General features: G+C 45.6%; 1 protein-coding gene across 1 annotated transcript in view; it reads right to left on the bottom strand.

Moving 5' to 3' along the window:
- The window catches only part of LOC149470697 (uromodulin-like), a 132,566-nt gene that overhangs the window by 81,744 nt on the left and 30,473 nt on the right, over window positions 1–20,349 (bottom strand). The window contains exons 6-7 of the mRNA XM_089661614.1: window positions 12,647–12,824; window positions 9,470–9,646 (exon numbers count right to left, since the gene is read on the bottom strand). Coding sequence (XP_089517740.1) covers window positions 9,470–9,646; window positions 12,647–12,824 — 355 coding nt within the window. The remainder of the gene's footprint in view (window positions 1–9,469; window positions 9,647–12,646; window positions 12,825–20,349) is intronic.

Below are 20,349 nucleotides of genomic sequence, written 5' to 3'. Positions count from 1 at the left end.
GGGAAAGAAATGCCCCAACTGTGTTTTCTGATGCGTCTACCTCTAGGATATAAGGCAGTGTAGAGTCTGGATGGCTCAGAATAGGAGCAGCTGTGAATAGTTCCTTCAGAGGTTCGAAGACGGCCTGTGCTTCAGTTGTCCAGTGGAAGTGGACCTCTAGTTTGGTGAGCTAGGTAATGGGCGAGATGAGGGCTGAGAAGTTTTTAATGAACTTTCGGTAAAAGTTGGCGAAGCCTCGAAACCGTTAGATACGTTTTTTATCTGAGGGGACTGGCCAGTCCAGGATTGCTGAGACTTTCTGTGGATCCATTTTAATTCCAGCTGTGGAAATGATCAGCTTGAGAAATGGAATACTCTGTTGCTCAAAATTGCATTTCTTGGCCTTGGCATAAAGTCCTTGCTGACAAAGTCGTCCTAAGACATTTTTAACATGCCCTCGATGGATCTCCAAGGAAGTGGAAAATATTAGGATGTCATCCAGATAGACTATGACAAAAATGTCAAGGTAATCTCTGAAGATATCATTGATGAAATGTTGGAAGGTAGCAGGTGCGTTGCACAATCCAACCAAATACTCGAAATGGCCGAATTGGGTACAAAAAACAGTTTTCCATTCATTCCTTTCCCGGATACGAACCAAGTTATAGGCTCCTCTTAAGTCTAGTTTTGTAAAGATGACTGCAGTTTTAGGTCTTTGAAAGACTTTGGGAACCAAGGGAAGGGGGTAACGATTCTTTACCGTAATTTTGTTTAGTTCTCGATAATCCACACAAGGCCGTAGGGATTGGTCCTTCTTTTCCACAAGGAATATTCCAACCCCTGCCGGAGATGTAGAAGGGCAAATGAATCCTTTTTGAAGGTTTTCCTCAATGTATTCCTTCAATACCCCTAATTCCCATTCAGATAAGGGAAAAATGCGCCCAAAGGAAATTTTAGATCCTGGAAATAGATAGATCGGGCAAGGTCAGTGAGGAGGAAGGGTATCTGCTTCTCGTTTGCTGAAGACATCCAAGTATCCATGGTAGGCTTGCGGGACTATTTGGGCAAGTTCAGCATCTGAGTCTATGCAAAGTAGTGTAGAGGTGGATGAAGGTGCTATGGATGGGCAGTGTATTTTGCAGTATGGGGATTATAACTTAATTTTCTCGGTCTTCCAATCAATCTGTGGGTTGTGAGCCTGTAGCCATTGTAGGCCCAAGATGACAGGAAACAAGGGAGAGGCAATTACGTCTAGGCGTAATAGTTCCTGATGGTGAGTGGTTATGGTAGTCAGAAGTGGCGGGGTCTCTTTATTTACCAGTGCAGATTTGATTCAAGACCCGTTAGCTAGAAATATGTTAAGCCCTTGTTCCTTTAGCTGCAGAGGGATGTGTTGCTGGGCTGTAAAGGATAGATCAATGAAGCAGCTACAGGCTCCAGAATCAATAATTGCAGTCACCGATACAATTCTTCCTGGAAGCTGGAAGGAAATGGGAACAGCCATATGAGTTGAACTGGTAACAGCCATATGAGTTGAACTGGTGGCTAATGAATCACTCAAGCTGAAGAGAAGGAGATGCACTTACGCAGCTTGGCTGTGCAGGAACGCACATAATGGCCAGTTTCTCCACAGTACAGGCAGAGATTGTTTGTTTACTCGACGGTGTTGGCCTTCCTCGGGAGTTAGTTATGGACGAATCAGACCAAGCTGCATGGGTTCGGGTGCGCCTGATGTCTCAGGGTCAGAATTTCTGGGTAATGGACTGGGCTGGACCGGAATCTTGGGTAGCATCCATGTAGGCCTAGGAACTTGGGTGGACCTCTCTAACCTGCGTTCACATAGTCAACGGTCAATCTGAATGGATAGGGTGATTAAGTCCTCCAGAGAATTTGGTATGCCAGCTCGGGCAAGCTGTCCTTGAGGCCCTCAGCAAGACCCAAGCTGAACTGGTGACGCAGGGCAGCATCATTCCAATTAGTGTCTGCACTCCAACGTCTAAAGTCCGTGACATTGTCCTCGGCCACGCGGCAACCCTGTTAGAGTGCATGTAAGGTTGCTTCTGCTGTAGCGGTCCGCTGTGGATCATCATACAGCTGGGCCATTGAGTCAAAGAATGTAGACATAGTATTCAGGTGTGAGTGATTACTTTCCAGCAGACGATGGGCCCAAGCTTGTGGTTCACCTTGAAGCAGAGAAATAATGAACCCCACTTTAACAGTTTCTGTGGAGAAGGTTGTTGGCTGGAGGTTGAAGTAAAGCTGGCATGCGTTGCAGAACGCTCTAAACTTGCTTCGGTCTCTTGTGAACCGCTCAGGAGTGGGTACATGAGGTTCAGGAGGCGGCATCATGCCAACAGCATTAGCGAGAGATTCTGTGGGAGTCCCAGCTGTGGCTGGGACAGAGGGAGCCGCAGACACAGGAGCAGGTGTAGCCAGGGTTTGCATGCGTTCCTCCAGGTGTACATATCCTTTCTGCAGAGTTTTGACTGCTTGGGTCAGTGCTGTCAGGTGTTGACATATTTAATCCAGAGGCAAAGATCCTCTTGCAGGCTCAGACATGGCCGTATAGTACTGTCACGTACCTGTATAGTGAGCCTGATGTGAAGAGGCAGGCCTCCTGTACAACTCCGGCTCAAGGACCGCTGATGGTGAGACAGCAGTCGCAGGGGCATGGTGGGATATGAGTGCCTGTGATCAGTCCAGTAATAGCTGATGAGCTGATGAGTTGTGTGCAGGGAGCAGGGTTCTGATGTAGCCATGCTGGATGGATGGATGGATGGATACTTGAGAGCTGCGTGCTGAGGATGCAGGGTCAGACAAGCCCGGTTTGGTATCGGTCAAGCAAATCAGGCTTAAGCGGCAGGAGGAAGAGTAGTCAGGTCACAGGCCAGATCAGTAACGGAAGATCAATCAGACAGGAGCAGAGACAGAAGAATAATCCAAGACAAGCCAGAGGTCAGGGCAGGAAGCAATCAAGTGGAGATTAGGAACAAGCTAGTTCGGTATCAGGAGACAATCACTGGCATCAGGAAACACAAGCAGGGAAAAGACCATACGGCAATGGAAAAATTGCTGCAGCCAGTTTAAATAGCCCTTTTGGTGCCAGCATTAGTGACAGGCGCGCACCCATATGCTTGAGTGCGCATGCGCACGCACATGTGCACACCTATGTCCAAGTGCCTGCACATCTGTTTGGCTCATAAGGACTCTGCACATGCGCATATTTGTGCGCCGCGGAACTTCACCTGCACTATGGGCTGGGCAGGCCTTTGCTGACACCCTCCCCCTTCTCCCACCTGTGACAGCAGTATGGGGAGAAGTTCCACATACTAAGCATCACTTTTTTTAAATAGCGCAGCCGCCAGGGGCTCCGACTGCATGGCCACGTCATTCATTCACTACAAGTCTCAACAGCGTTAGTGGCTCTGGCTTGTAGTTCTGGAAACAATGTTGTGCTTTAAAATATTAGATCTGATACAGATGTGTAGATCACATTCAAAGATATATTACATCCTCTACAACTATTTTCTCTCCTATATTCAAAAATATATTCAAACCTTTCTCCATCAGGGTCCCCCAAGATTCTGTTCTTGGACCTCTCCTATTCTTGATCTACACCTCTCATGGCTTTCAATATCATTCTATGCCGATGACACTCAAATCTTTCTCTTTACTAACAGACATCTTTCCAAAACCAAGCTCATATTTCCTCCCTCACGCCCCTTTCCCTTACTGCTCCATCAAGATAAATGGCTCAATTATCAACTCGTACCTGCATGCCAAGGTTCTAGGTCTATTCCTGGACTCTGAAATCTCTTTTCAGCCTCACATTCAATCCCTGTCCAAAGCTTGCCACCTCACTCTCTGCAACATCTCCAAAATAGCAGTGCCGGGGTGTGTGAGAGGGGCGGCGGTAGGGCAGTAACAAGCAGTGATCTCCTGTATGGCTTTCAATGAAGCAACTGAAAGCCACAGGAGAGAGAGGAGGAGAATCGGCTTCCAGCTGCTTTATTGAAAGCCATACAGGATATCGCTGCTTGTAACCGCCCCCACTGCTGCAAAGAACATACCTTATGGTTCCGTTTTCTTTCTGCCTCCCCCCCATCGCCGTTGTGTACTTCTCACTGCCCAGCCCCTCCCTCCATCCTCCGCACCAATAGTAGAAGAGGGGAGAGAGGCTGGATCTACTCTGCCTCCCCCTGTGCCCTCCCACACACCAGTCTGTGCAGCTTCAGAGGAGGTGTGGGAGGGAAACTGAAGTTCTTATGCATCTGAATAAGCATGTGAGTTCAATCTACAGTACCTTCCTTCCACCCCTCCCTTCCTTACTTCCACCCACCCCTCCCTTCCTTCCACCCACCCCTTCCTTCCTTCCTCCACCACTCCCTCCCTTCTTTCCTTCCACCAACCCCTTCCTTCCTATAACCCCTCCCTTCCTTCCTATAGCCCCTCCCTTCCTTCCACCCAACCTTTCCTTTCCTCTTTCCACCCCTCCCTACCTCCCTCCCTCCCTTCCTTCCACCCACCCTTCCTTCCTTTCCTCCTTCCACCCAACCCTTCCTTTCTTTCACCCACCCCTTCATTCCTTCCACCCACCCCTCCCTTCCAACCACCCCTCCCTTCCTTCCATCCAACTATTCCTTCCACCCACCCTTCTATCCTTCCAACCACCATTCCTTCCTTCCTTCCTTCCTCCCCTTCATTCCATCCACCCATTTTTTCCTTTCGTCCTTCCTTCCTTCCTTCCACTCACCCCTTCCTTTCACACACTCTCCCCTCCTTTCCTTCCTTTCACTCCTTCCTTCCTTCAACCCATCCCTTTCTTCCTTTCATCCACCTCTTCCATCCCTCCACCCACTCCTTCCTTCCTTCCTTCCTTCCACCCACATCTCCCTTCCTTCTTTCCTTCCATCCATCCCTTCCTTATTTCCACCTATCCTTCCTTCCTTCAAGGGGGAGAAGTTGATGGGGTGGAGGGTAGAGCAGTAAAAATGCAGCTCCTCATTGGCTGACCTTTGCATAGGCTTTCTCCCCTTCAGTCCATCATGAACGCTGCTGCCAGACTCATCCACCTTACCAATCGTTCAGTTTCTGCCACCCTCTTTGCCAATGCCTCCACTGGCTGCCTCTCACCCAACAAATTAAATTAAATTAAAAAAACTAACAACAACTTACAAAGCCATCCACAACTCGGCCCCCAGCTACATCACTAACCTGGTCTCAAAATACCAACCAAATCATTCTCTTCATTCCTCTCAAGACCTCCTGCTCGCTAGCTCCCTTGTCATCTCCTCCCATGCTCACCTCCAGGACTTCTCCTGAGCCTCTCCCATCCTATTGAACTCCCTACCAAAATCTGTCCAGCTATCTCCTAGTAGGAGATCCCTGAAAACCCTTGTTTTCTGAAAAGCCTATCCTGTGTGTATCATGTGATCACAAAATAAAGCTTTGGGCCCATTTTGAGAAATCCTTGGTGTGCTGGTGACATCTCCTCACTTGGATTTTCTGTGGTTCCAAGCCTGTGGTCCTTACAGCACCCAGCAATACTAAATAGCCATCTGCAGGAACTTGTGCACTGGGAATATTGCGTTCAGATAAGTGATCTGGCTGTTGCTTCTTCCAGCAAAGCAGGGAGAAAAATGCAGCCAGATCTGTAAGTAAAAGCAGCACACATTACACTTGTTAGCCACACAGTTAACCCTTTGATTGCCCCTAATGTTAACCTCTTCCCAGCCACTGTCATTAGTACAGTGACAGTGTACAGTATTATATCTAATCACTGTATTAATGTCACTATTGATGTCCGTGTCAGTTAGTTAGTGTACCTTCCAGTGAGGGTCTGTTAGCATCAAATTGCCCTCCACCCTATCACAGTTGCACTATATGTTGCTGATTACTTCCATTACCATTATAGCGTCATATCTGCGTAAATTCCAGTATATATACCAGGCCTCAAAATTTCCACTTGCCTGCTGGAATTTGGCGAGTGGCAAATAACGAGGGGGCATGTGTGTCCACTATACTCCCCCAGCTGTTCTCCCCCGGCTCATTTCAGCAGCCCTGCCAGCCTGAATCCTGAGTAGGTGATTGCACCCAGAATGTTCCTGGCTTCTACCAGCCGGTGGACCTGCCTCCCTGGCCTGGTTTCCAAGTAGGTGATTGCCCCCAGATGTTCCTAACTCTCCCCTGCGGCCCTGCCTCCCAAGCCTCTCTCCCGAGTATGGTGATCACCCCCAGGTGTTCCTGGCTCTTCCCAGTTGGTGGAGTGCTCTCCTCCCAGCAGTTTAACTGACCCGTTGTCCCCATCTCCCATCCTCCTCTCCAGGGAAGTATGCTAGGGATGTGAGGACCAATCAAGATCTCCCAGGATCTGCCCTTCCTCTCCAGTACCCAGGACTGTGTTCCCCCAGGGTGCAGCACTGTGGATGGGGAAGGTCAAGGAGCTGCTCCAGGCTGTTAAGGTTGAGGATTTGGACATGGTGCAGAAGCTGCTGCAGAGACCAAAGGCGAGCAAAGCCAGTAAGTGCACCCACTAATCTAACCACTGTGTTCTGTAAGGTGTGAAGGGGGGTAGAGGACATGGCTGTTGGAGGGAGGGGGTTGTAAAGTGAGAGTAAAAGGACATGGCTGCAGGAGGAGGGGGATGTGAAAGGGGTAGAGGACACGGCTGTGGGGGGTGTGTGTGTGTGAAGGTGGTAGAGCAGATGGCTGTGGGGGGTGGGAGAGTGTAAAGAGGGGTAGAGGACATAACTGTGGGGGTTAGAGTTGTGTGAAGGGGGATAGAAGATGTAGCTGTGGGGGGAGAGGAGTGTTAAGGAGGGTAGAGAACATGGCTGTGGGGGGAGGGGGTGAAGGGGGGTAGAGAACATGGCTGTGAGGGGGAGGAGGGTATAAAGGGGGGTAGAGGACATGGCTGTGGGGGGAGGGGGTGAAGGGGGGTAGAGAACATGGCTGTGAGGGGGAGGAGGGTATAAAGGGGGGTAGAGGACATGGCTGTGGGGGGTGGTGGTGTGTGAACTGAATTTTACTTTTATGTTTGCATGTTTTATGTTAATATTGTTAAAGTTGTTGTTGGTAATATTTATTTTTGTCATTTTATTCTGCATAAAACATTTAATAGTGTCATTTCATGAGATAATTTATGAGGTGTTTAGGGGTGGAAATAGGGATGGGGAAGGGTAGGGGTTTGGTGGGGCAACTGGTGGTGAGTAACTCTTAAGGCCTGGCTAGCAGCTCAGGGCCTGAAATTTGAGCCCTGTATATACCATATTGTGTAGACACTTTCACACAAACAAATTAATATACACTTATTTGGATTTTTTTACCAAAGACATGTAGCAGAATACATGTTGGCAAAAGTTTATGAAGACATTTGATTTTTTTAAAAATGTTTTATTAGATGTGTTTTATAACAGAATGTAGAAAATATTGTTTATTTTTTTTTTTTTTTTCGTAATCTTTTATTTATATAATAACAAATACCACCAAAAGAAAGCTCTATTTGTTTTTTAAAAAAATATGCATTTTATTTGTGTACAGTGTTGCATGGCTGAGCAATTGCCAATTAAAGTAGCGCAGTGTTGAATAACAAATAATGCCCCGGTCATGAAGGGGGTAAAACCTTCTGGAGGGCAAGTGGTTAAATAAAGAAAAAGTAACATTAGCCTTTGATGCCCTCACTGTAGCCAACATTGGTCTTATAGAGGTTGCACGGCTCCCAGAAGACATTTGGTAATATGAACTGCCAAACACACTGAAATCTGGATCTACAGTTGCAAGAAAAAGTATGTGAACCCCTTGGGATTACGTGGAGTTTTGCATGAATTGGGCATAAAATGTGCTCTGAACGTCATCTAAGTCACAACATAAGAAGAACACAGTCTGCTGAACATAATACTACACAAACATTAGATGTTGCCATGGTTCAATTGCACATAACATGTAAACATTCACAGTGCAGGGAGGAAAAAGTATGTGAGGCCCTAGCTTAATGACTTCTCCCAGAGCTAATTGGAGCCAGGAGTGAGCCAACCTTGACTCCAATCAGTGTGATGATATTGGATGTGTTGCTGACAGCTGTCCTGCCCTTAAAAAACACACACCTGTTTTGGGTTTACTGGTTTCAAGAAGCACTGTCTGATGTGAACCATGCCTCGCAGAAAAGAGCTCTCAGAAGACCTACGATCAAGAATTGTTGACTTGCATGAAGCTGGAAAGGGTTACAAAAGTATCTCCAAAAGCCTTGATGTTCATGTGCCCACGGTAAGACAGACTGTCTACAAATGGAGAAAGTTTAGCACTGTTGCTACTCTCCCTAGGCGTGGTCGTCCTATAAAAATGACTGCAAGAGCACAGCGCAGAAAGCTGCATGAGGTAAAGAAGAATCCCAGAGTGTCAGCTAAAGACCTACAGAAATCTCTGGCACATGCTAACATTTTTGTTGACACATCTACAATAAGGAAAACATTAAACAAGAATGGAGTACATGGGAGGACACCACGGAGGAAGCCATTGCTGTCCAAAAAGAATATTGCAGCACGTTTGAAGTTTGCAAAAGAGCACCTGGATGTTCCACAGCACTACTGGCAGAATATACTGTGGACAGATGACACCAAGATTGAGTTGTTTGGGAAGAACACACAACACTATGTTTGGAGAAAAAAAGGCACAGCACACCAACATCAAAACCTCATCCCCACTGTGAAACATGGCGGAGGGAGCATCATGGTTTGGGGCTGCTTTGCTGCCTCAGGGCCTGGACGGATTGTTGTCATTGATGGGAATATGAATTCCAGAGTTTATCAAGACATTTTGCAGGAAAACGTACGACCATCTGTCCGCCAACTGAAGCTCCGCAGAGGATGGGTGATGCAACAGGACAATGACCCAAAGCATACAAGTAATTCAACAAAACAATGGCTACAACAGCACAGAATACGCCTTCTGGAGTGGCCCAGTCAGAGTCCTGACCTCAACCCCATTGAAATGCTGTGGCATGACCTTAAGAGAGCGATTCACACCAGACATCCCAAGAATATTGCTACACTGAAACAGTTTTGTGAAGAGGAGTGGTCCAAAATGACTCCAGATCGTTGTGCAGGTCTGATCTGCAACTACAGGAAACGTTTGGTTGAGGTTATTGCTGCCAAAGGAGGGTCAACCAGTTATTAAGTCCAAAGGTTCACATACTTTTTCCTCCCTGCACTGTGAATGTTTACATGTTATGTGCAATTAAACCATGGCAACATCTAATGTTTGTGTAGTATTATGTTCAGCAGACTGTGTTCTTCTATTGTTGTGACTTAGATGACGTTCAGAGCACATTTTATGCCCAATTCATGCAAAACTCGTAATCCCAAGGGGTTCACATACTTTTTCTTGCAACTGTATATTTGACCCCCTGAATCTATAAATACTTTATTAGACAGTTTATTAGAGAGGACCTATCAGAGTCAGAATTATTCATATACACCGAGATGATAGAACTTACCGGTAAATCCCAATATTTGAACAGAAAGTGATGAATTCCCCTGAGCGTTCAGAGTCCAGGATCCCGCAGCTGGGCTTTTTACCAAATGGGAACTTAGAATAGTATACAAATAGTTGGGATCTTCAGAGTAATTAGCTTTATCAAAAAAAGGATTTTCTTCAAATGTAAATATGTTTCCTAAAATAAGCAAGAGTAAATAAATAAATAAATTGAAAACAATGATACAACTTAAAACATATTTTGTTATCAAACATTTGTAAGTGTAATATTTAAACACTCATTCAATCTTTCAATTTGCAGAGAAGTGTGTGTGTGTGTGTGTGGGGGGGGGGGGGGGGGGGGGGGTTGCAGACAGATTAAATTTTTCTCTAGTTAAAGAATTTCAGTTAAAAGTTTTAGGGTTTGAGATGATGAATATCAGATAGGTGGAACTCCAATCCCAACAAGTCCATAGTGAGAAATAGATACTGTACGTGCACACCGGTACATTTTGTTTAGTTTCATTTTTGGATCTATTTGTTAATTGTAGAATTTGCTTTCAAGTGCATTCATTAATGGACTTTGTACATTTTTGGAATTTGTTTTGTGTCTGACATTCATATAGTTTAATTTGGAGGGGTCACTGGATGACTCCACCCCCTGTTTTCCTCTCATTCGACTGGACATGGGAGCAGTTGTGTGCGGATCAGCAGCCAGCGTTCATCATGATTGATGTTGGATCTACTTCGAGAGATAATTATATTTTTGTTTTTTTTTAAATAAAGGACTTGTAAAAAAAATGGTCTCTGCTTTGTTTTTAATTTTTTTTTTGGTGAATGTGTAGGGATACTATGTACTCTATACTCACTCATATGAAGGGGGTGGGATCTGGGGGCCCCCTTGTTAAAGGGGGCTTCCAGATTCCAAAAAGTCCCCCACACTCAGACCCCCACAACCACTAGGCCAGGGTTGTAGAAAAGAGGCCCTTGTCTTCATCAACATGGGGACAAGATCCCCCCAATTACCCCCCTTGTTGAGGGTATGTGACCTGGTATAGTTCAGGAGGGGGGTGCTTGATCTTTCGGATAAGGAACTAACATGTAATTTGGAAAGGATAACACATTTTTTTTATTTTGATGTGGAGTTCCCCTGAAAATCCATGCCAGACCCAAGGGTCTGGTATGGATTTTTGGGGAATCCCATGCTGTTTTTTTTTTTATTACATTGTAAAGTCCTGGTATGGATTGAGGGGGGACCCTCACCCTTTTTTTTGTTCAACCAAAACAAAACATTCATTCTTCTGACAGCAGGTGAGACATGGTTGTTAAGGACATGGTGGCCACCCGCTCCATAATAACCAGCTTCTTAATGCATCCAAAAATTTTGTTTCAACTTTTTTGGGATTTGTTCAGATTCATTACTACACTATATTGCCAAACATATTGGGCTAGCCCTCCATAAATCGAGCACCTAGGCATGCAGAGTGCTTCTACAAACAGTCCATCCATGACATTTCCTGGCTACTAAATTATCCACGCTCAGCTGTTAGTGGGATTATAACAAAGTGGAAGCAACTGGGAACAACAGTCACTCAGCCACCAAGTGGTAGGCCACATCACATGACAGGGCGGTGTCAGCGCATGCTGGTGTAGGGTTTGTTTTTCAGAGGTTGGGCTTGGCCCCCTAGTTTCAATGAAGGGAACTCTAGCCGTCGGCATACCAAGATATTTTGGAAAATTTCATGCTCTCAACTTTGTGGGAACAGTTTGGGGATGGCCCCTTCCTGTTCCACCAGTGCACAAAGCAAGGTCCATAAAGACATGGAGGACCCAGTTTGGGGTGGAGGAACTTGACTGTCCTGCACAGAGTCCTGACCTCAACCCCATAGAACACCTTTGGGATGAATTAGAGCAGAGACTGCGAGCCAGGCCTCCTCCCCCGACATCAGTGCCTGACCTGACAAATGTGCTTCTGGAAGAATGGTCCAACCTTCCCATAGACACCCTCCTAAACCTTGTGGACGGCCTTCCCAGAAGAGTTGAAGCTGTTATAGCTGCAAAGGGCGGGGCCAACTCAATATTGAACCCTACGGACTAAGACTGGGAGGCCATTAAAGGTCATGTGTGTGCAAAGGGCGGGGCCAACTCAATATTGAACCCTACGGACTAAGACTGGGAGGCCATTAAACTTCATGTGTATGTAAAGGCAGGAGTCCCAATACTTTTGGCAATATGATGAATGTCCATTTTGAAATTTGGACACATCCAAACCTTCAAAAATGGAATTTTAATCCAAAAAGCAAATCTGAAGAAACTAAATTGCACATGTCTAGTCAGAAAACAAGGGAACTCAAAAACACCCACAGCATGGTTTAATGATTCAGTTTTGTGTGGTACTTTAAATGGCATGGTAATATCACAGTCTCATTTAAGATATCACCATTAAGGTTCTAAATATCAAAAAAATTATTGGGTTGTCACAACTGGTAGCATGATGTAAATTGTGTTCTCAAAGTCAATATATTATAAAAGTAAAAAGTATTGTTATGCCAAAGTCAAAAACTAGCAACTGTAGTATATTCCCAACTTGCAGGAAATTCTTATACATCCTGCCAGGCACACAGTCAGTAAAGAGACTTTTTTCTTAAACATATGTAGAGGAAAGTGTAGACTTGTACTATAGCAAGAAAGAGAATTTTCCTGGAATTTAGACAAGTCAATGTTGAAGGGCTTTTGTTTGCTTTAAGTGGGTTTTGTATCCCTATTCGAATCTATGGTAATGCAAAATCTGATTGAAGCAGGTCAGAAGAAGGTCCACTGCAGGTCAAATGTAACTGTCAATGAATTTTACATGATCTCAGAAGTGTTTTAGACTGGTCTCAAAGTGAAGCCATCAAAAGGATCTTAAATCTCATCAACAAAGGCTCATAGAATGAACTGGACCCAGTGTCACTAATCAATTAAATGAGTTCACATCTCAAGTTTTCTGGTGAACCAAGAGGAGAATTCCCATTTACTAGATTTAGTTCTGACTTTCTAAATAATGTGAAACCCGCTGACTCACACTTTCTGTGAAATGCAAAAGCAAGGACTCTGATTGATTTCATTGTAGAAATAATAGATGTCAGTTTTATCTTCTTCCGCTATAAATGATAAATATTCAGAAATTCTTATTGCAAATCTACAGTCATGAACGTACCAATTGGATCAGTAAAATTAAGAGTGAACATTCGATTGCCTGTGATCAGTAAATATGTTAAGGAAGCTGGAACATTAAATGCTTCAGTATGTGCATTTTTAACATTTAGGTTGATGTTCAGGATGCGCACAGATGAATTTAGAGGTTTAGCCAACAATAATTCCAATGAGCGTATTAGCTGCCAAATATAAGAGAGAAAGAAAACATACAGTATTATTTAAAATCAAACACATAATACATTTATGGGTACAAACCCTCTGCTATCATTGAAACCCCCATTTACATCCGATAGGCACCCAGACATGGCAGTCTATCTTAGTACATCAAGGGCTAAAGATACGATTGAGCTATGATAATTGGTTCCTTGTCCTACAATAATTAGTCCAGTGGTCACTACTGATATGTCTCTTGGTTATCCCAGACCTTAGTGCTCCATATACTGATCTGGGAACCACCAAGGAGCTCTGGGTTGGCCATTCCTTTAGTCTGGATGTTGTTTAATATGGAAAGCTCTAAATCCCACAATGTAACACTACATTCTCGCAGAACTTTGAGGGATATAGGCAACATTTGGGTTAAATAGTTAAGAACATATTGGTTCCCCAGCCTGCTCTGATGTGCTTTAAGGGAGAAAATAGAAAGACATATATTGGTAGAAGTGACACTTGATAAACTAATTATTCACAGTTTGTTGACTGTTCAAAGCTATGCACCATTTAAAAAAGACATTCACCATTCATATTTGTCCATCGGCAACATTTCCAAATATTTACTGAACACCAGGATCACTCCCTCTAAAGCCACAGCCTCTGTAAGATTTGATGAATTTCTTACGTTGTATATGGCTGGTGTTACATTTTAAGAAAGTCAGTTTTTAAAAGCTGAATCTCTGACATTTATAACTGAATCATCACTGGTTGCCAAGGATCTCTTTATGAAGTGCTACTGTTTATCACTACACATTTATATCACTTCCAGTCTATATTTTCACCTACAATTTCTCAATTGTTTAGGTCACTTTTGCTCACCATACATAGATGTAGGTGCAGTCAATCATGTATTTACTGTAGTTCATGTGCTGCCCAAGGCAACACTAACATCAGGTGCCTCCCACCCCACCAGGACCCCCCCTAAGGGACCCCCTGCCAGCACCCCCCACCACCACAGACCATTAACGCAATCCTCCCCCCATCCCCATGCCTCCACCACCTGCCGTCGGCACCACCGTCCAACACACATCCCCAGCCTCGACCACCCTATCCACCCAACTAACCTTTGGATACCAAATGAAAGATGCAGCCTGCCATCCCTGCCCTCCTCCAGATCTCATGGTGGAGCACACCAGGTCCCCATCCCTGCCCCTTGTTTCCCTTCTTCAGGGAGTGGCTTCACCCTCTGAAAATTGCCACCCTAGGCAAACTTCTTGTTTGCCTCATGGGTACCTCTGGGTACAGGCCCCTTTAGCTGCATTTCCCATAACCTCCTTTGTTCCTAGACATGCCCAGGTACACCACCTTCCTCCATTGATAGCTCGAAGCAGCCATATCTGATGAGTCAGAAGTGATATGTGAGCCCCGTTAGGGCAGTTGGACAGAAGCCTAAACGCTTGCATCTTCTTCAAAAAACTATTGTGGTGAACCTATTTCCTTTTGCTACCAGAGTACTCAAACTCCAGTGGGGTTACCCTTTGTTAGTGGTCTTTGGATCCTTCCAGCTGTTCACCTGTATTCCCTGGTCTTCAGTGTAAGGGATGCTCTTTATGAAGCAAGTAGCTGTTTTCTGATGGTTTTTTTTCTTTTTTTAAATGTAGGGTTTCTTGATTAGACTCTCTGCTGTTATAGACTCTTATACAGACTATTTTATGCAGCCACATAATATCCCAAATGAGCCACAGAGACATTTCTGTGAAGAATCCATGTTTGTGTAGATTTCCTAATCTGCTTTGTTTAATTCTACAGTGTATGCATGCTCTTTGCATCATGAACCTGTTTTGCATTATTGCCTCTAACTCAGGATGAGCTTTCAGTACAAACCCTGATTCAGACTGAAGTTTGGCTGTTCAGGAGGCTTGGCAAACAGCTGAACAAAATAGGTGTTCAGCCATGTTGAATCGCTGGTGGCAGCAGGAAGTGGTATATATTGCTACAGCTGCTAAACATGTCAGTATGTTCACAATCAGTGATGTAAGCTCATCTGGCCCAGTCAGCTGTCAACCTGGGATTCTTAGCTAAAATGAATGCAAACAAAGGGACAGAAATAATGGTAATTTTGTGTCCCCTTAAAAAAATTCATGAGGGTCCCCTTTACAATCTAAATCAGATCATTTGATATAGTTGAAAGGAATCTATGGCCCATTTGATTTCAAACAAAACAAAAAATCCAGGAGATGTCATTTAGCAGCAATTTGATGTTTTTTTTCCTAATGTCAAAATAACTATAGCAGATTGTATACATCATACAGATGGGCAGGGACAGCACTACCACTAGGCAAACTAGGCAGCTGCCTAGGGCGCGATGCTGCCTAGGGTTCAGTCATGGCCACTGGTTTACCTATTAGCCTGGAACATGAGGGACTGAAGACCCCCACTCTATATGAGACTGGGGTGCTGACTGACTCTCTGCTGGCCAATCCAGAAAAAGCAGCAGCCGAGGCAGACTCCCGGCATGGGAGCTGTGGAGGAGATCAGCAAGAGGTCAGTGCATGAAGAGGGTGACACCAACCCAGCTCTTGTGAGTCCGAGGACATCTGGGCAGGTGGAGGAAGAGGAGGTGGGCACTGTCGCAAACGTGCGCACCAGAGACTGACGCAGTTCTCCATTTTGTTAAGAATCTCCATGTTGTCCCTCATTTTTCCTCCTTTCCTCTCTGTTAATCCAAAGGGACATATGTGTGTTGGAAGGGTCACAGGCAGGCTAGAGCACGGCAGGGAGCCCAGAGCTATAAAACACCTCTCTGAGCAAGGTGCCTGGCTGTATGAGCAACCTGTGCCATTTAACACCTCGTAAAAAGATAATGGAGCCTTTCCAGGAGTTCAAAGCATTCCAACAAAGCACGAATCAGATAAACACTTTTCAAAATCCATTTTTCCCTATGTCTCATATCTTGGAATATGAGAGACTTACATAAAAAACAGACATATCAGAGTGCGCATGCGCGGCCGGCGGGACGGACATGTCCCGATGAGGCTCCGGCTCCCCGTCGGGTGACAGCGCCGTGGAGCAGAGGGACCCGGCCCGCGATACAGCTCAGGGGGATCCGATCCCCACGACACCTAACCCAGGGTCTGATCCACCCTGACCAACAGCGGATTTGCCGCAGCTGGTCGGAGAAATCCAACAGGGGACTCTGTCCCCATACTGAGCCGCACACAGGCCCGCCCACTAACGCCTGCACTTTCTGAGGCAGAGGAGAGGGAACGAGAGAGCAGGGGGGCTGAGATCTGCATAACAGCCCCCCCTTCTTGCAAACAGCAAAATGGTTAAAGGGGCACCCCGGCATCAGGTCCCCCTCCAACCAAAACAATTAAGGAGGCCCTGGCAAAGGCCTCCGCAAAGATGGCCGCCGCTCCAGCTCATGGAAGCAAGCAGGCTGCAGGGGCATATGCAGCCCAGCCATCCCTGCACATCTGAGGGTGAGTCTGACACTGAAACGGATATCTCTGCACATGCCCTGATGCCTGACCTTACCCCTCTCATACCGTACCCCTCCTCCCTCCCTCCAACATGACTCCATGACTCTGCACAACACACCCCACTACGTTCTCATCCCTCACAGTAACCGTCAGGCTCTACCCCGGGGAGGTAGTGACATGCTATCCTAACCACTATGCACTTTCCCCATGGGCTCGTTAAATATCCTTACCCTGAATGTACAGGGTCTCAATATTCCACAGAAACGTAATAAGGCTTTCCGAACCTTTGCTACACTTAAAGCTTACGTGGTTTGTCTACAGGAAACACACTTCACTCCCAACTCCACTCCTATATTTTTTGGCCCTCGATATCCTCAGGTCTATACAGCCTCTGCCGCCACCAAACGCAGGGGGGTACTGATTGCCTTTCATCGCACAACACCTTTCACGCTATGCACCGAAATCAAAGACCCAGAGGGTCGTTACCTCCTGTTAGTAGGGCAACTCCTTGACGTAGATGTCACCATTGTTGCATACTATGCCCCAAACCAAGACCCTTTACCATTCCTTTCCCACATACTCTCGGTTATAGACCACCATAAGCGCGGAACTTTAATTGTTAGCGGAGACTCTAACAATGTAATATATCCCTTTCTTGACAAATCTCCTCAACCATCCCCAGTCCCTGCCTCTAAACAAACTTTCCAAGCCATACTACATCGTTATTCTTTGATAGATACAGTGGGGCAAAAAATTATTTAGTCACCACCAATTGTGCAAGTTCTCCCACTTAAAAAGATGAGAGGCCTGTAATTGGCATCATAGGGAGACCTCAACTATGAGAGACAAAATGAGAAAACAAATCCAGACAATCACATTGGCTGATCTGGAAAGAATTTATTTGCAAATTATGGTGGAAAATAAGTATTTGGTGACCTACAAACAAGCAAGATTTCTGGCTCTCACAGACCTGGACCTTCTTCTTTAAGAGGCTCCTCTGTCCTGAACTCATTACCTGTATCAATGGCACCTGTTTAAACTTGTTATCAGTATAAAAGACACCTGTCCACAACCTCAAACAGTCACACTCCAAACTCCACTATGGTGAAGATCAGAGAGCTGTCGAAGGACACCAGAAACAAAATTGTAGACCTGCACCAGGCTGGGAAGACTGAATCTGCAATAGGCAAGCAGCTTGGTGTGAATAAATCAACTGTGGGAGCAATAATTAGAAAATGGAAGACATACAAGACCACTGATAATCTCCCTCGATCTGGGGCTCCACGCAAGATCTCACCCTGTGGGGTCAAAATGATCACAAGAACGGTGAGCAAAAATCCCAGGACCACACGGGGGGACCTAGTGAAGGACCTGCAGAGAGCTGGGACCAACATAACAAAGGCTACCATCAGTAACACACTACGCCGCCAGGGACTCAGATCCTGCAGTGCCAGACGTGTCCCCTTGCTTAAGCCAGTACATGTCCAGGCCCGTCTGAAGTTTGCTAGAGAGCATTTGGATGATCCAGAAGAGGATTGGGAGAATGTCATATGGTCAGATGAAACCAAAATAGAACTGTTTGGTAGAAACACAACTCGTCGTGTTTGGAGGAGAGAGAATGCTGAGTTGCATCCAAAGAACACCATACCTACTGTGAAGCATGGGGGTGGCAACATCATGCTTTGGGGCGGTTTCTCCGCAAAGGGACCAGGATGACTGATCCATGTAAAGGACAGAATGAATGGGGCCATGTATCGTGAGATTTTTAGTGCAAACCTTCCATCAACAAGCGCATTGAAGATGAAACGTGGCTGGGTCTTCCAACATGACAATGATCCCAAACATACCGCCTGGACAACGAAGGAGTGGCTTCGTAAGAAGCATTTCAAGGTCCTGGAGTGGCCTAGTCAGTCTCCAGATCTCAACCCCATAGAAAACCTTTGGAGGGAGTTGAAAGTCCGTGTTGCCCAGCGACAGCCCCAAAACATCACTGCTCTAGAGGAGATCTGCATGGAGGATGGGCCAACATACCAGCAACAGTGTGTGCCAACCTTGTGAAGACTTCCAGGAAACGTCTGACCTCTGTCATTGCCAACAAAGGATATATAACAAAGTATTGACATGAACTTTTGATATCGACCAAATACTTATTTTCCACCATAATTTGCAAATAAATTCTTTCCAAATCAGCCAATGTGATTGTCTGGATTTGTTTTCTCATTTTATCTCTCATAGTTGAGGTCTACCTATGATGCCAATTACAGGCCTCTCTCATCTTTGTAAGTGGGAGAACTTGCACAATTGGTGGTGACTAAATACTTTTTTGCCCCACTGTACATGGCGGGAACTTAACCCGGACAGACGCCAATACACCTTTTATTCTCATCCCCACCAGTCATTCTCCAGGATAGATCATATTTTCATTACCACCGCCTCTACCTCCCGGCTCCTGACTTCTGAAATAATTCCAATCCCCTGGTCTGACCATTGCGCCGTATTCACGGCTATGACCTCGTTAGCCCCATCCCCCGCTGAACCCTCTTGGATTATTAATGATAACCTGCTTGCAAACCCAGCTCACTGTCTAGAAATCGAAGCAGCCCTTAAAGACTATTTTTCTCTTAACCAATCACCTGATATTTCTCCTCTCCTGTTATGGGAAGCGCATAAACCGGTATTGCGAGGGTTTTGCATTAGCAAAGCATCCTTCTTAAATAAAAGCAAAAGGCAACAATGTCTCTCACTGGAGCAAACATATGATTGTTCCCATCAAGCCTTCCAGTCGGCTCCTACGCCTACCGTGAGGCCCTGGAGCGATCTAGATTGGCTCTAGATCTTTCTCACTGATCAAGCGGAACTCTCACTCCATAGATCTAGGCACAAATATTACACCAAGGCGAATAAACCCAACACATTCCTGGTCCTCTCACTTCGCAGGCTTGACTAGCTCACTAGACCTATCCAGATACGCACCTCCTCTGGCAACCTCACTAGTAATCCAGAACACATTCTACAGACTTTCCATGAACACCTGTCACAGCTTTATTCCACACCTTTTGACCCCGCACAAGCTGATACCCTTCTAACTTCCATTTCCTTCCCGAAACTTTCAGAGTGCCAGTTAGTGCACTTGAGCGACCCATCTCCCCAGCCAAAACTTTAGATGCAATTAAAAACCTAATACTACGTAAACGCCCAGGATCAGATGGCTTCTCAGCCACTTATTATAAAAAATTTGCTCATCTCCTTACACCTATCCTCACTAATGCTTTTAATGCTTTACTATCTGGTCAAGCCTTTAACCATGAAACAGTGCAAGCGAACATTTCAATGATCCCAAAGCCGAATTCTGACGACACGCAGTGGTCCAATTATAGGCCAATCTCTCTCCTCAACATTGACATCAAACTGTTAGCCAAAATCCTCTCTTCACGTCTTAACCTGTGTATTGGCTCTCTAATTCATAACGACCAAGTGGGCTTTATCCCAACTAGACAAGCGGGAGATAACATCAGACGTGCATCCCTTTTGGCTAATTTAGCCAGGTTTCGCAATATTCCAGCCTGTTTCCTGTCCCTGGATATCCAGAAAGCATTTGATACAGTCTTATGGCCTTACCTCAGATATATATTGCGTCGTTGGGGTTTTGGCCCACATTTCTTAACCTGGATCTTCTCGTTATATCGAGAGCCCTCGGCCAGAATTAGGTATCTGGGACTCAGGTCGGCTCAGTTCCCGATCTCCAGAGGCACGAGACAAGGCTGCCCTCTGTCCCCTTTGCTCTTTGCCCTGGCTATAGAGCCTTTGGCCCTCTTAATTAGAGCTAACCCGGATATCAGGGGACTCGAGATAGGGGGCACGCATCATAAGCTATGTCTCTTTGCGGATGACGTCTTGCTCTCTCACGTCTCCATTGACTTCTTATCCTTCCCTATTCCGGCTTCTCAAGGCGTTTGGCTCACTCTCTGGTTTAATAATAAACCCCAATAAATCAACAGCACTCAACATCTCTCTCCCCCCTTTAGAGTTGACGCACCCAAAGCAGATTCTACCATTCCCTTGGTCGCACTGT

This window comes from Staurois parvus, unplaced genomic scaffold, assembly GCF_062004578.1.
Source record: "Staurois parvus isolate SC_StPar_1 unplaced genomic scaffold, SC_StPar_1.0 ptg000034l, whole genome shotgun sequence".
Lineage (NCBI taxonomy): Eukaryota > Metazoa > Chordata > Amphibia > Anura > Ranidae > Staurois > Staurois parvus.
Note: the sequence above shows the minus strand (reverse complement) of the source record. Positions and strands in the feature narration are given on the sequence as shown.